Source organism: Phascolarctos cinereus, unplaced genomic scaffold, assembly GCF_003287225.1.
Source record: "Phascolarctos cinereus isolate Bilbo 61053 unplaced genomic scaffold, phaCin_HiC Scaffold_5;HRSCAF=322, whole genome shotgun sequence".
Taxonomy (NCBI): domain Eukaryota; kingdom Metazoa; phylum Chordata; class Mammalia; order Diprotodontia; family Phascolarctidae; genus Phascolarctos; species Phascolarctos cinereus.
Window position 1 is genome coordinate 193,063,667 of NW_027555958.1, and position 12,478 is coordinate 193,076,144.

Sequence of the window (12,478 nt, forward strand, 5' to 3'; positions counted from 1 at the left end):
AAGTATCAGAAACTAATAAATTCTTGCCGTAAGACATATCTAAACGGAATGACTACAGCAATGTAATTGAAGACAACATTAAACAGCCTAGAAAATTGAACTAAAATATAATGGACTACCTTGTTAAAGTACACATTTCCCATTTCTATTAATAAATGTTATCCTTTAAAACTGGAAAGTGCCGTGTGCTATTGGTTGCACTTGTTATCAGGTGCTTAACTATTTTCAAGGAATTCACTTTGTGAAGGAATTTCAGCTGTGTCAGAACAATACATCAGTTAAAAACAATTTTAAAAATAAAAACATTTCATGAGGTGGTGTGATATAAAAGAGTTAGTATTATATAATGGAAAGAGCCCTGGATTTGAAGTATAGGCTGGGCCCTACATCCAAGAGAATACAAAACTTCTGTAGCAAAGATACTCACATAAAGTTGTGGAGCTTTCTTCATTAATAGCTAGGACCTGGTACTTTGCAGTACTTAATTGGGTCTATCCACAGCATATTATGTCATATTTATCTTTGTATCTCATCTTGTTCTGTGGAATAGATACCTGATAAATGCTTCTTGTTATTCAAATGATGAATTCTTTAAGAGTAGACCATATTTTAAATAATAGATATTATCCTCTTGATGTGAATGATGTGCATAATTAGTGTGAATTTACATCCAGTAACTGCAACACTGCAGAAAAATGCAACTAATTTGTGAAATCCTTTAAGTTTTTGTTTAAAAAAAAAGGGAAAGAACAGTAATGATAATAGTCCTTTTTACTTGATTTTCTATTCCATTCCCAGCAGAGGTTGTTTGAATCCTTTTGTGCTTTCCTCAAACCTCTCTTCCTTCACTTTCTTAGCTGATGGCCCTGACTCATATTTTACTGAGAAAATAGAAACCAATTTGCTGTGGGTCCTTTATTAGCCCATTTTGCACATCTCAAAGTTTCTTGATGTAATCCTTCCTCTTTTCAAGGATCTGAGATAGAAAAGAGTACTGTCTTCATGTACTCTTTATTCCATCTCCCCCTACCTTCTATAGCAGATTGGTCTTTGCTGTCATCCCCTCCCCCACTATTTTTTAATTTCTCCCTGCCTACTGTCTTCTGTATTGCTGCATACAAAAAAGAACTCACTAGACCTTGCCATCATCTCAGTCTCTTTATCTTGTTCAACCAACATCTCTCCTCCATAGAAACCACAGTTTGGCTTCTGACCTCACTCAACTGAAATTTCTCTCTTCACAGTTACTGGTAATCTCTTGTAATTACCAAATCTAATGGCCTTTTCTCAGTCCTTTTCCTTCTGACCTCTCTGCATCATTTGACACTGTTGCCTATCCTCTTCTCTTGGATACTTTCTCTTCTCTGGGTTTGTGTGGTGCTGCTCTCTTTGTTCTCTTTCTACTTTGTGACTATTCCTTCTCAATCCCATTTGTTGATGCCATAGCACGCTCCTTAACTGCATGTGTTCCCCAGTGCTGTGTCCCAGGTTTTCTTTTCTCTCTACCTTTTCTCTTGGTGACCTCATCAGTTCCCATGAGTTTAATTATTATTTCTATGCAGCGGACTCTCAGTTATTTTCCTGTTCTAGTCCTAGTCTCCGTCAGTCGTGTTTCCATATACCTACTGGGTATTTGAATCTGGATGTCCCAATAGCATCTTTATCTTTTCCCAAAATCCTACCTTTATTCAGAATTTTCCTATTTCTATTGAGAATACCTTTATCCTTCCATGCACTCAGTTTTACAGCCTTGGCATTATCCATAGCTTTTAACTATCCTTCACTTCACGTATTCAATTAGTTGCCAAATGTAATTTCTACCTTTACTTCAGATCCATCACCTCCTTTTCAGTCTTGCAGTCAACACCACAGTTCAGGCCCTCATCACCTCATGCTTGGACTATAGCAATAGCCTTCAAGTTGGCTCCTGTCTTAAGTTTCTCTCCTTCCCAAAGGATGTTTTCCCCAATAACAACAGCAACAATGGCTAACATTTATATAGTGCTTTCAGGTTTGCAGATTATGTAAGTTAACTCATTAGATTCTCTCAACGATCCAGCTAGGAAGGTGCTATTATTATCTCCATTTTACAAATAAGGAAACTTGGCCAGGGTCACACAGGTAGCAGGTGTCTTAGACCTGAGTCCAATTGAAGTCAGCCTTTCTGACTCCCAAGTCCTGAGCACTATCCACTGCAATACCTAGCTGCACTCCCTCCTTACCTTTACCTCCTAAAATCCCTCATTGCCTTCAAAACTCAGCTCAAATGTTATATTCTATATGAAGCTTTTTCTAATCTCCCCAGGTGCTAGTACCTCTTCCCTCCAAAAAAAAATTACTTTCCATTAATTTTATTATCTACATATTAAAGTATATTTTGTCTCCCACCAATAAAATGTAAGCTCTTTGAACTTAGAAGCTGTTTCATTTTTGTCTTTGCATCCTTAGTACCTAGCACTGTGCCTGGCAAAGAGGAGACACTTAGTAAAATGTTTGTTGATTGATTTTTTTTAAAATCACTCTTCATAGCCCCAGTATGCTTACTGTATATGTACAGATTGTTGAGGGAGCTGAATAAATGAGAAATCTGGAATGTAGTGATATGAATTATCTTTCAAACTGTCTCCCTTCTCTCATCTACCTACTCCTGTTTCCAGCATCTTTGGGACTATAATTGCAAGCCATCTGTGTTTTAGGGATGAGGAATGTATTTTCCTTCTTTCCTCACCATGTCAGGGAACATGTTAAGGGAAGAGAGGTTCAATATAGGGGTGGCATGATATATAGTAATATGAAACTTGTCAATAAGCATTTATTAAGTGTTTACTGTGTGCCAGACACTGTGCTAAATGTTGAGAATACCAATACAAGCAAAAAGAAGGACAGTCTCTGGTCTCATGGAGTTTGAATTTTAATGGAGGAAGACAACACATGAAACAGAACTGAAAAGCAAAGATAGTGGCGGGAGAAAAAAGTTTGGAGACTGGAGAAGAGTGAAGGAAGAGGCTGCAGGGGCAGTGGAATCTTCCAGGGTGAGAAAGGCACCAGGACAGGAGAAGTCTGGTGATTAAAAGCAAAGATGAGAGATGAGTGGATACAGAAAGCATCACAGATTAAGGGATTGCAGAAACCATCTTTTCCAGTCCCACTGTTTTACAAATGAAGAAACTGAGGCCCTGCAAAGTTAAGTGACTTTCTCAGGGTTATACCAGTATTAAGTAGTAATGCTAAGATTCAAACCCAGTTCCTCTGATTATAGAGTTATGTCAATTCTTAATTCTTGTTGCATAGACAAAATAAAAACCAATATTCAAGTGAAAGATATGAATGAAAAATTAGAATATATTAGGGCATTTTTCATATTGTTTCAGTTATTTTATAATAGTACCATACCTACTTTTTGGAGGGAGTACTTAAAAGTAAACGTGTTTACAAGCTTATACCTACCTAGTATGTTAAAATTGGAATTATTTAGGAGTAATATTTACATGGTGGTGTTAACTACATACTTATTAATGTTTTCTAGACAGATTTAGAGAATTTAGACCATGGTATATTCGATAATGTTTGTCTTTACATTTTTCTTTGCTCTTCTTTCTTTATAAAAATCAGAACCCCAGTAAGGAGTGTGAGCCCTATCGCAAGGATCAAGATAAGCCAATTGCTCCTTGTGGAGCTATTGCCAACAGTATGTTTAATGGTATGATCTTTTAAATTGCCACTTGTTTTGAAATCTTATGACATTTTATATAGTCTGTTACAGATTTAATGGTCTAGTAACACATGGATAGAACTGATAAATTTGAAGTTTCAAGTATAAAAATCTCTCCAAGGCTTTCTTAAATAGAAAATAACAATAATTTGTGTGTTTACTTTTTGAGACTCACTATAGAATTTTGAATGCTGTTGACTTGTAGCAAATTGTGTGTGTATGTGTATGTGAAGAGAGAGAGAGAGAAGAGAGGAGTTGGTAAATCTTTGCTTTCTTGTTGTATTTCTCAAAATATTGTAAAAACTTCAGTATTTTGTGACTTGTTCAGTAACATATTTCTCTATCCTGCTGAGAAACCTTTTATCCATAGGAAAGGAAAGAAAGAAGGATAACCAGAACTTAGTAAAGAAAACACTTTGTTAGCCTTCTGTCCTATGGTAAATATAATTAAATGGCCTATTGACCATTAATACTACTAAATGAGAGGAGCAGTGGATAATATAATGCTATTTAACTTAGCAGTCCATTATTGATTTTTTTAGGTGGTTTGGTGTGGGGTGGGTGGTTGTGGATGTGAGTGTGTATTTACCTTGCTAATTTTTCCTTTTATTTGGATATTTAAAAAACAAAGCAAAACACTTGAATTTTTTTTTGTATCAACTAGTAGTGTGAAAAAGTGTCCAGAAGTATACTTGTAATTGTGGGAAATTAATGTATAGTAAAAAAATGTAACACATATTATACTCCAAGAAAATACCTAAAAAGAAGAAAACAACTTTTTATACACTGATGTTTATAGTGGTATTATATGTGGTAGTGAAAAACTTGAAATAACTTGAGTGTGTAGTGGTTGGAAAGTGACTAAAAAGACTGTATTTTGTTAGAGTAATGTCTTATCTGTGTCATTTTTCAAAAATGATAAAATATCTTAACAGGTCAGAAATAGAGACAGTACTGTATGAAACAAGCCACGTTGTCAAAAAGAAGAACTAAGAAAACTGTAAACATTGACAGCTATGCTATGTCAAAGAATATTATCAAGGGCCTGTGATTTTGAAAATTCACTGTAATCTAGGATTTGCAATCTTAGAGAGTTACCCAAGGCTCAGGGAATTTCACTGACGTGCTTAAGAGGCAGAATGTTCCTGCCAAAGATCCATGTCTTTCTAACTTCAAGCCCCACACTTTATCTACTATGTCATATTGCCTTTCTCTTAAAAACTTTCTTTAAGGGTAGATTTGGGGATCAGAAAGGGGGGTGTGTGTGTACACACACACACACACACACACACACACACACACACATATGCTTATTGATAAGTTTTCGTTGTAGATTATATATTTGTACTTTTATGATAAGATTAATTGAATACAAAATAAAAGGGGATTTATCTGATATACCAGAGGTCAGAAACATTTTTTGGTAATATTCTTAGAACATGGTTTTTAAAAATAAAACACATATTAAATCAAGTGAACTGGATAAGAAAAAAATGCATCTTTATTTTCACTAGCCTTTAACTAAAATTTAACATTTCCTTTAATTTTGAGTGTAGATAGTAAAACATATTCTGAGGAGTCCATAGGCTTCAACCAGAATGTCAAAGGAGTCTATAATACAAAAAAGGTTAAGAATTCCTGTATTTAATATATTTGTTGTGTGTCTGTCCTAATTGATTCCAGTGATATTTTTACAACAACCTCATCTGTACTAATTTATAAATTTTAATATTTCATTTAATAAAATACAATAGAAATAGCAGATTATTATTATTTCTCCCTATATTGTCCTTTGTAAAAATCCATGCCCTGAAACTAGAGGAAGTTCCTTAAGGAGCTCCTATATCTTTCTTTTATTAGTTTAATGAGTTTAGCAAATTAGCTGAGTGTCTTCTTGAATGTTTAGGAGAACCTGACCCTAAGACGATGAAGCATGTGACAAGAAAGCATAGAGAGAAAGGAAGCACAAGAACAATAATCCCTGATGGGTTTAAAATGGGGTACTGTCAAGTAAGAGTCTAAAGTAACTATCTTTTTTGTCTCATTTTTAGATACATTAGAATTGTTTCAGAAGAATGAAAGTTCTCTTATACGTGTTCATCTCCATAAGAAGGGTATTGCTTGGTGGACAGATAAAAATGTGAAATTCAGAAATCCACCTGGAGGTAACCTGTCTGAAGTTTTTAAAGGTAAGGTTAAAGAAAAAACCTTGAGGTTATTTTAAGATATAAATATTAAAATTTGTAACAAAAAAAAACCAAATAAAACAAACCAAAAAAGCGCATAACCTGAGGAATGTTAGAAGAGTTATTTGCATTTTCTTGTCTTGCCTGTTAAAGCTTAAATATCTAATATGATTTAGTAACAGTGGAAGACCTGAATTGAGGTACTGCCTCTCGTACCTACCTAATGGCTTTGTGATCCTGGCCAATTCAACTAATTTCTCAGTGCCCCAGGTTACTTTGTAGAATTTTGTAAGGTTGCAGAGAAGTTACCAGCCTGAACTGGTAGGAGTTCCTCACCATAAACTCCCTATACCAGTGACCCAGTCCCTGTCCCTGTTGTTAAGTGAATTATTTTTTTCATTGAGACTTTCCCCATTGTGGTTTTGATACATTGTGGGTTGACATAAGAAATTAAATGGGAATGTTTGGGGAGTTTTGCAGAAGCTGCAAATGACACGCAAAGGCCAACAGATGACAGAAAAAGTTTAGAGACACAGAAATGCATAAAATATATGTATAGTATTATATAATGCCAACATATTAATACAATAATAATTCAGACCTCTTCTCTGGTATGAAGGGAGGGCCAAAAAATTTTACACAGATTTTCCAGATCTAGGGGTTGCTGCACCCCTAAAATCCCCATGATGTGGAAGGGATAACTATAGTTACTACTGTTCCATGATTGTTCTGTATTTTAAAGTTTAGGTAAGTCTTTATACACTTGCTTTAGAATTTACAGAATATTTTCCTCATGACAACTCTTGAGGTATAGGTAGCATGAATATTATTATCTGGATATCACAGATAAAAAGCCAAGAATAAATTAAATGACTTGTCCAAGTTCACACAGTTAGTTGATGTTGGAGTTGGAATTCAAACTCGGGTCTTCTTACACTTAAATTTAGTGAGGTTACTATTATATCATGCTGTGACTAAGTCTTTTGCTAAAAATAAGGTACTCCAGTGTTTCATTTGTTTATTTTAGTGTTTTATATACCTGCAGTATAATTGCCTAAATGTCCATTCTTTTTTATTAAGTTGGTAATGTAGTCAATTTGTGTTTTGCAAAACAGGAAATTATGAATTATTTGGTATATGTTTACATTTAAATCTTCAAGGTTTAGAAAAATATTTTAAATTAAGTATTTTAATTCTTTATATAATTTTTTGGATGAAACTTTTCTGATGAAATGGAAAATTTTGTTCTTTTTTTTTTTTCAGGTACGACAAAGCCTATAAATTGGCCTAAACCAGTATATGAATTGGATGAAGATGAAGAAAACAATGGATTCATAAATGAGGATTTTATTGTGTGGATGCGTACTGCAGCATTACCTACTTTTCGTAAGCTTTATCGTCTTATAGAGAAAAAGGGTGGATTGCATCCAACTTTACCTGTTGGAGAGTACCTTTTGAAAATCACATACAGTATCCTTTTTTGCTACATTTATGGAATCCAGACCTATAAAAATACAGTCTTGGCTAAACAAGCAACTTTAGTTTTTAGTTTGTGTCACTGTAATATTATTTATTTGCTTTTGTTTTATTTTGCTATTTGTTTTAATCATTTTGTTTTTATATAGATAAGGTTATGCTTTCTGTTTAAATTGTACAAATTTTAGCTTTCAGAAAAATTCCTTGAAAACCACATGAATGTATTCCCAGTGCTGATTTAGGGCTTCATGCGTATTGCATGGCAAAAATACTTAAAATTTATCCACTTATAAACCAGCATGCTGCAAAGATCAGATATCTTAAATGTGTTGAAGATACTTAACTAGTTATGGTTCACAAGAACTATGGGTAAGGACTAGATCTGTGATTTCGTTGATATAGGGAACTCTCAGGGGAGGAAACTTACACCAACAATGTAGGTTGGCACCTTCTCTACAAGTTAGAGTTGTTCAGAGCGTGAACAGGTCACGCTCAAGGTCACAGAGCCAATATGTTAAGTATAAGACTTAACCCAGGTCTTTCTGATTCTCTGTCCACTATACTACATTGCTTCTTTGGATGGGTTATTTCATTTGAATGTAGTTAACCTATTTCATACATGCTTTGTTTAAATTTTAATTTAAATTTTAAGAAGCCAGATTTTTATTCTTATATTGGTAACTATTACATCTCTGAAGTTTAAAATTTTAAGTTTAAAATCCAACGGGTCTAGATAATCTCTCAGTATTGTCTTATATTCCTTACTAATAAAGACATCTAGGTGGCACAGTGGATAGAGCGCTGGGCTTGGAATCAGGAAGACCTGAGTTCAAATTTGTCCTCAGACACTTACTAGCTATATGACCCTGGGCAAATCACTTAACTCTGTTTGCCTCAATTCCTAATCTGTAAAATGAACTGGAGAAGGAAATGGCAAACTATTCCAGTTTCTTTGCCAAGAAAACTCCAACTGGAGTCATGAAGACTTGGACATGACTGAAATGACCAAACAACAACAAAATTTTAGAACGATTGTTCTCATTTAATTAATGCTTAGCAAAAAAAAATTTAACATTGTCAACAAAAACAATTATAATTCTTTATTTGACTAAGTACTAGCCCATTATTTAAATATATTTTTAGAGATTGAAAATATTTTTAAATGATTGCTACCCAGATTTACTATTGGGCTGTCACATGAATCATTGTGTGTGTGTGTGTGTTTGTGTATGAAATTTTCATCAAAGACCATATGCTAAATGAATATATTAATGCTTTCAAGTGAAGTCCTTTATAGCCACAGTGACTGGTGGAACAACATAAATCAAATATGTTTTATTGTAGTAATAAGTACTGTCATAGATAGATACAGATATATAGTGCTTTAAGATTTGCAGTGCACTACATATGTGTGTGTATTCCTATATAGAGATTGCATATTTGTTCAAAATTTCCTTGTTTTTTAAACTGAACAGTAAGTCCTCATTTAATATTAAATGCAGAAATTAATTTCTGAATATCAACCATATCCTCCATGTTACAACCATCTTAAATTACAAAAGTTAATATATTAAAAATGGTAAACAGAAAATCAAATTAAAAAATTAAAAATAGGATATCTGCAGTATTAAAAGGATATCTTCATTGTTTTTACATGTAAATATTTTAGTAGTTACTGCTGAGACAATCTCATTTCTTACATCATTGTGTCAGAGTATGATCCTTGTGGTTATTGAAAATACCACAAGTTTGTTCACTTATATCCTTCCCCAGTCTCATAATCTAGCATGGCTGATAATTTTGTAGGAATCTCAGGATTTATTTTCCCTTAGATATTTGTTACATCATAGGGCCAAAATGCAACAAATTAATTGTGCTAACACATTATCAAAATGTAAAATGCCACTCTAAATAATGTTTTCAAAATAAATTAACTGGTCATAGAAAAAATATTCCTATACTATCTTCAGATTATCCAGTACATTCTTTTGATGGACGAAAACGGATGATCTTGAGCACCATTTCATGGATGGGAGGAAAAAATCCATTTTTGGGAATTGCTTACATCGCTGTTGGATCCATCTGCTTCCTTTTGGGAGTTGTACTGCTAGTAATTCATCATAAATATGGAAACAGAAATAATAGTGCTGACATTCCCAATTAATTTTGTATTCTGAAAAGAAATCTGCATGTGCATCAAGGCCAGTCCAACTCAGCCTCGCTGTTGAATGCTAAATGTCTTCTTAGTATGTCATTTCTGAAGCTGGCTGCATAACTCTTTTCTTCCTTTAATTTTTTAAGAGCCTTGTCCCATGCTTCTTCACTGTGGATGACTTGTGAAAATATGACGGGTATATCAGCTGAAATTAGCTATCGCTATATTGATCATATCAACACTGTGACTGCTGAAATGGCTTTTTAAAAATGTTTGCTTTTTATTGGATAGGCCACATGATATATACAACCTCTTTCCCATGTAATGTTATCTGCTGCTTTAATATTTGTGCTTTGTGGGTAATATTATATGCATATTTAATGCTGTATAATGTATGCTTAATGTATGAAGAAAAGGATAACAAGATGTATAGGGATATATTATAACTTGGTATCCTTTCAGGAATCGAAAGGTTATGAGAAGATAAAGAAAGCTAGATCTAAATAAAACATTTTCTCTTTTTCATATGTTGTGTGTATAGGCTTTAAGTACCATCTTTGTTAAGGTGGTTAATATATTCAATTTATCCAGTAGAGACCTATGTCAAGCCTATCTCTGATGTAATAGGACATGTTTAACATACGTAGCATAGGAATAAATTGTTAGTCAAGCCTAAAGGGATTAGGCCACTTACCTTCTGGATAAAATTTTAAAATTTTTACATCCATTTGTTTAAGTCAGTAAAACCAGGTATCCCAGCTAACTTTAAATGTTTCACACCTTGGTCATTTATTTCCCTTGGAGCTTCCTCTTCACAAGAGAAGAAAGAAGAGAAGCTGAAATGGGAAAATAGTACTATTTGGTGGCAGAGCTATACCTTCTGCCTAAGGGTAAACCAGGTTTAAATACTCAAAGGCTGTTAATATTTCATTATGGGAGATGTTTAGCATTGAGAAATTTGCCTCACCATTGGAAGTATCTCAAACTAAGTTTATTTTTACAGGTAAGTGTTCTGAGTTGTATACTAAAGCTATAGTTCAGAATACATTAAGAATATTAATCTTTTTCCCTAGGAATGATTCCATTTTCATAGATGTGAAGTATGAGTGTATGTTCAACCTCTTGTATGATTAAGATGCCGATTCCTGTGGTTGGTTTTCCTAGGAGTTAATTTTAAACAAAATTCTTTAAAACTTACTGATTAAATTCAGAGGAAGATTATGCATATAATAAATTATAATGTATATGGTGGAAGTTATTTTATATGCAGTTACCTTGGTAAATTATACATATTCAATATTAAATAAATGCTGTAATTTGTTAATGAAACTTATTCTTGAAGTGAATGTAAAGTTATTTTCTACATGCATGAAAAATGTATGTTTTAATTAATAAGAAAAGATGGCTTAATTGAATTCAAACTCTTGTTTTTGTTTACTAAATTTAATCGTCAGTATATGTATCTGTACATTTACATAGAAAAAGGTATGTTTATTCTGAATTTGTGGTTTAATCTCATGTTACGTTTTAAATCAAAAGTCTGGGTATTATATTAATTTTCGTTAGATATATGTTCATTAAAAATATAATGGTTAGTAGTATAAAAGGTGCCACACGTCTGAATATTTTATATAAATTTACAACTAGATTATATGAGTCATACACTGACGTTATTCCTTCATAAGAAAATGACTTGCATGGCGTTCTTAACGTGTGACTATCACAGAAACTTTGAAAAATCTGACTCTACAGCCGTATATTGTGTTCTTTCTGTGGAAGCCTTCTTAAAAAAAAAGCTCCCCAGATTTTGTCAGTTGTTTTTAACATTTAGAATATCCTCCTTAAGTTATTTCTTTAGCAATTATATTAATAGGGGTTCTCTCTTTCTCACTTGTACAAATTGACATCAAGGAGTGTAAGAAGAAATATCTTCAATCTTTTAGTCTAATCTGAGGGACTAGGGGTGTCATTAAAAGAACAAATGAAGAGCTTTTCCATGTCTAATGTGTACTGAAGATGGAATGCTAAAATGGCTTTGAAGTTTATCCATCTTACAAATATATTTCAGGCCTAAATCCTCTTGTCTCCCCTCACGTGAGCCATATAAAAATTACTGTTGCCTAAATCTAATGAATATGGAATAGTTATTTGATCTTTGTGAAGGATGAGGGAAGAGAAATATTTTTACCTTACAGGCTTTATGCCAACTTTGGGACTATATAGGTGGCATTCTACTTTCAAAAAAAACAACTTAATTTTAAGGCACCTAATTTATAGGCTGGAGAAGATTAGTAGATACATTAAAGATTGTGTGTTAACTTGCAGGAAATATTTTGAGGTCTTAAAAGGTATCCCATTTTAAGTAGTTATGCGTAAATAAAGGCTTAAGAAATTTCATTGAAATCATAAGGCAGGGTTTTTTTAATTGGAAAATTATTGTATATTACTTAGTAGAGGAATACCTAACCAAAGGGAGAGTTAAGTTGGAATATAATTTGTTTATTGACTGGTGGTGAAATTTCTTTATATTTTTGAGAGATTACTTTGTTAGCATCTGTTACAGCTTAATAAAAATGAACTGGATTTACTTTGGTATGTTGGCCATGTCTTGTTAATAACATGTTGGTTTTATTGATGAAATTCAAATTCAACTGCAGCCTAAGGTCAATGAATAAATGTTAATAAGTCCTTGCTTATATTTCATTTAATATTTCTAGTACTGTCATCTTCATTTTAAAAAATTATAGATATTTCAAATCATAGGATACTAATATGCATTAACTTTAGGTGCTACAAACTGAATCATAATTGCTAAGATTGGGGTGGGAGTGGGGAATGTATTAGGATTTCTGTGTTTGAAAACTGTGAAAGTCTAATGAGACTTTTTCTTACCTATTTAAGAAATTATCAGATTCTCACCTGAACTCTGGTCAAACTGTTTAAGGCTGG

General features: G+C 33.2%; 1 protein-coding gene across 1 annotated transcript in view; it reads left to right on the forward strand.

Annotated features, from left to right (window-relative positions):
* Window positions 1-12,117, forward strand: part of TMEM30A (transmembrane protein 30A) — a 54,717-nt gene extending 42,600 nt beyond the window's left edge. Inside the window, exons 4-7 of the mRNA XM_021000137.2 lie at window positions 3,613-3,700; window positions 5,764-5,901; window positions 7,162-7,368; window positions 9,345-12,117. Of these exons, the coding sequence (XP_020855796.1) occupies window positions 3,613-3,700; window positions 5,764-5,901; window positions 7,162-7,368; window positions 9,345-9,538 (627 nt within the window). The 3' untranslated portion in view covers window positions 9,539-12,117. The remainder of the gene's footprint in view (window positions 1-3,612; window positions 3,701-5,763; window positions 5,902-7,161; window positions 7,369-9,344) is intronic.
* Window positions 12,118-12,478: the final 361 nt, after the last annotated feature.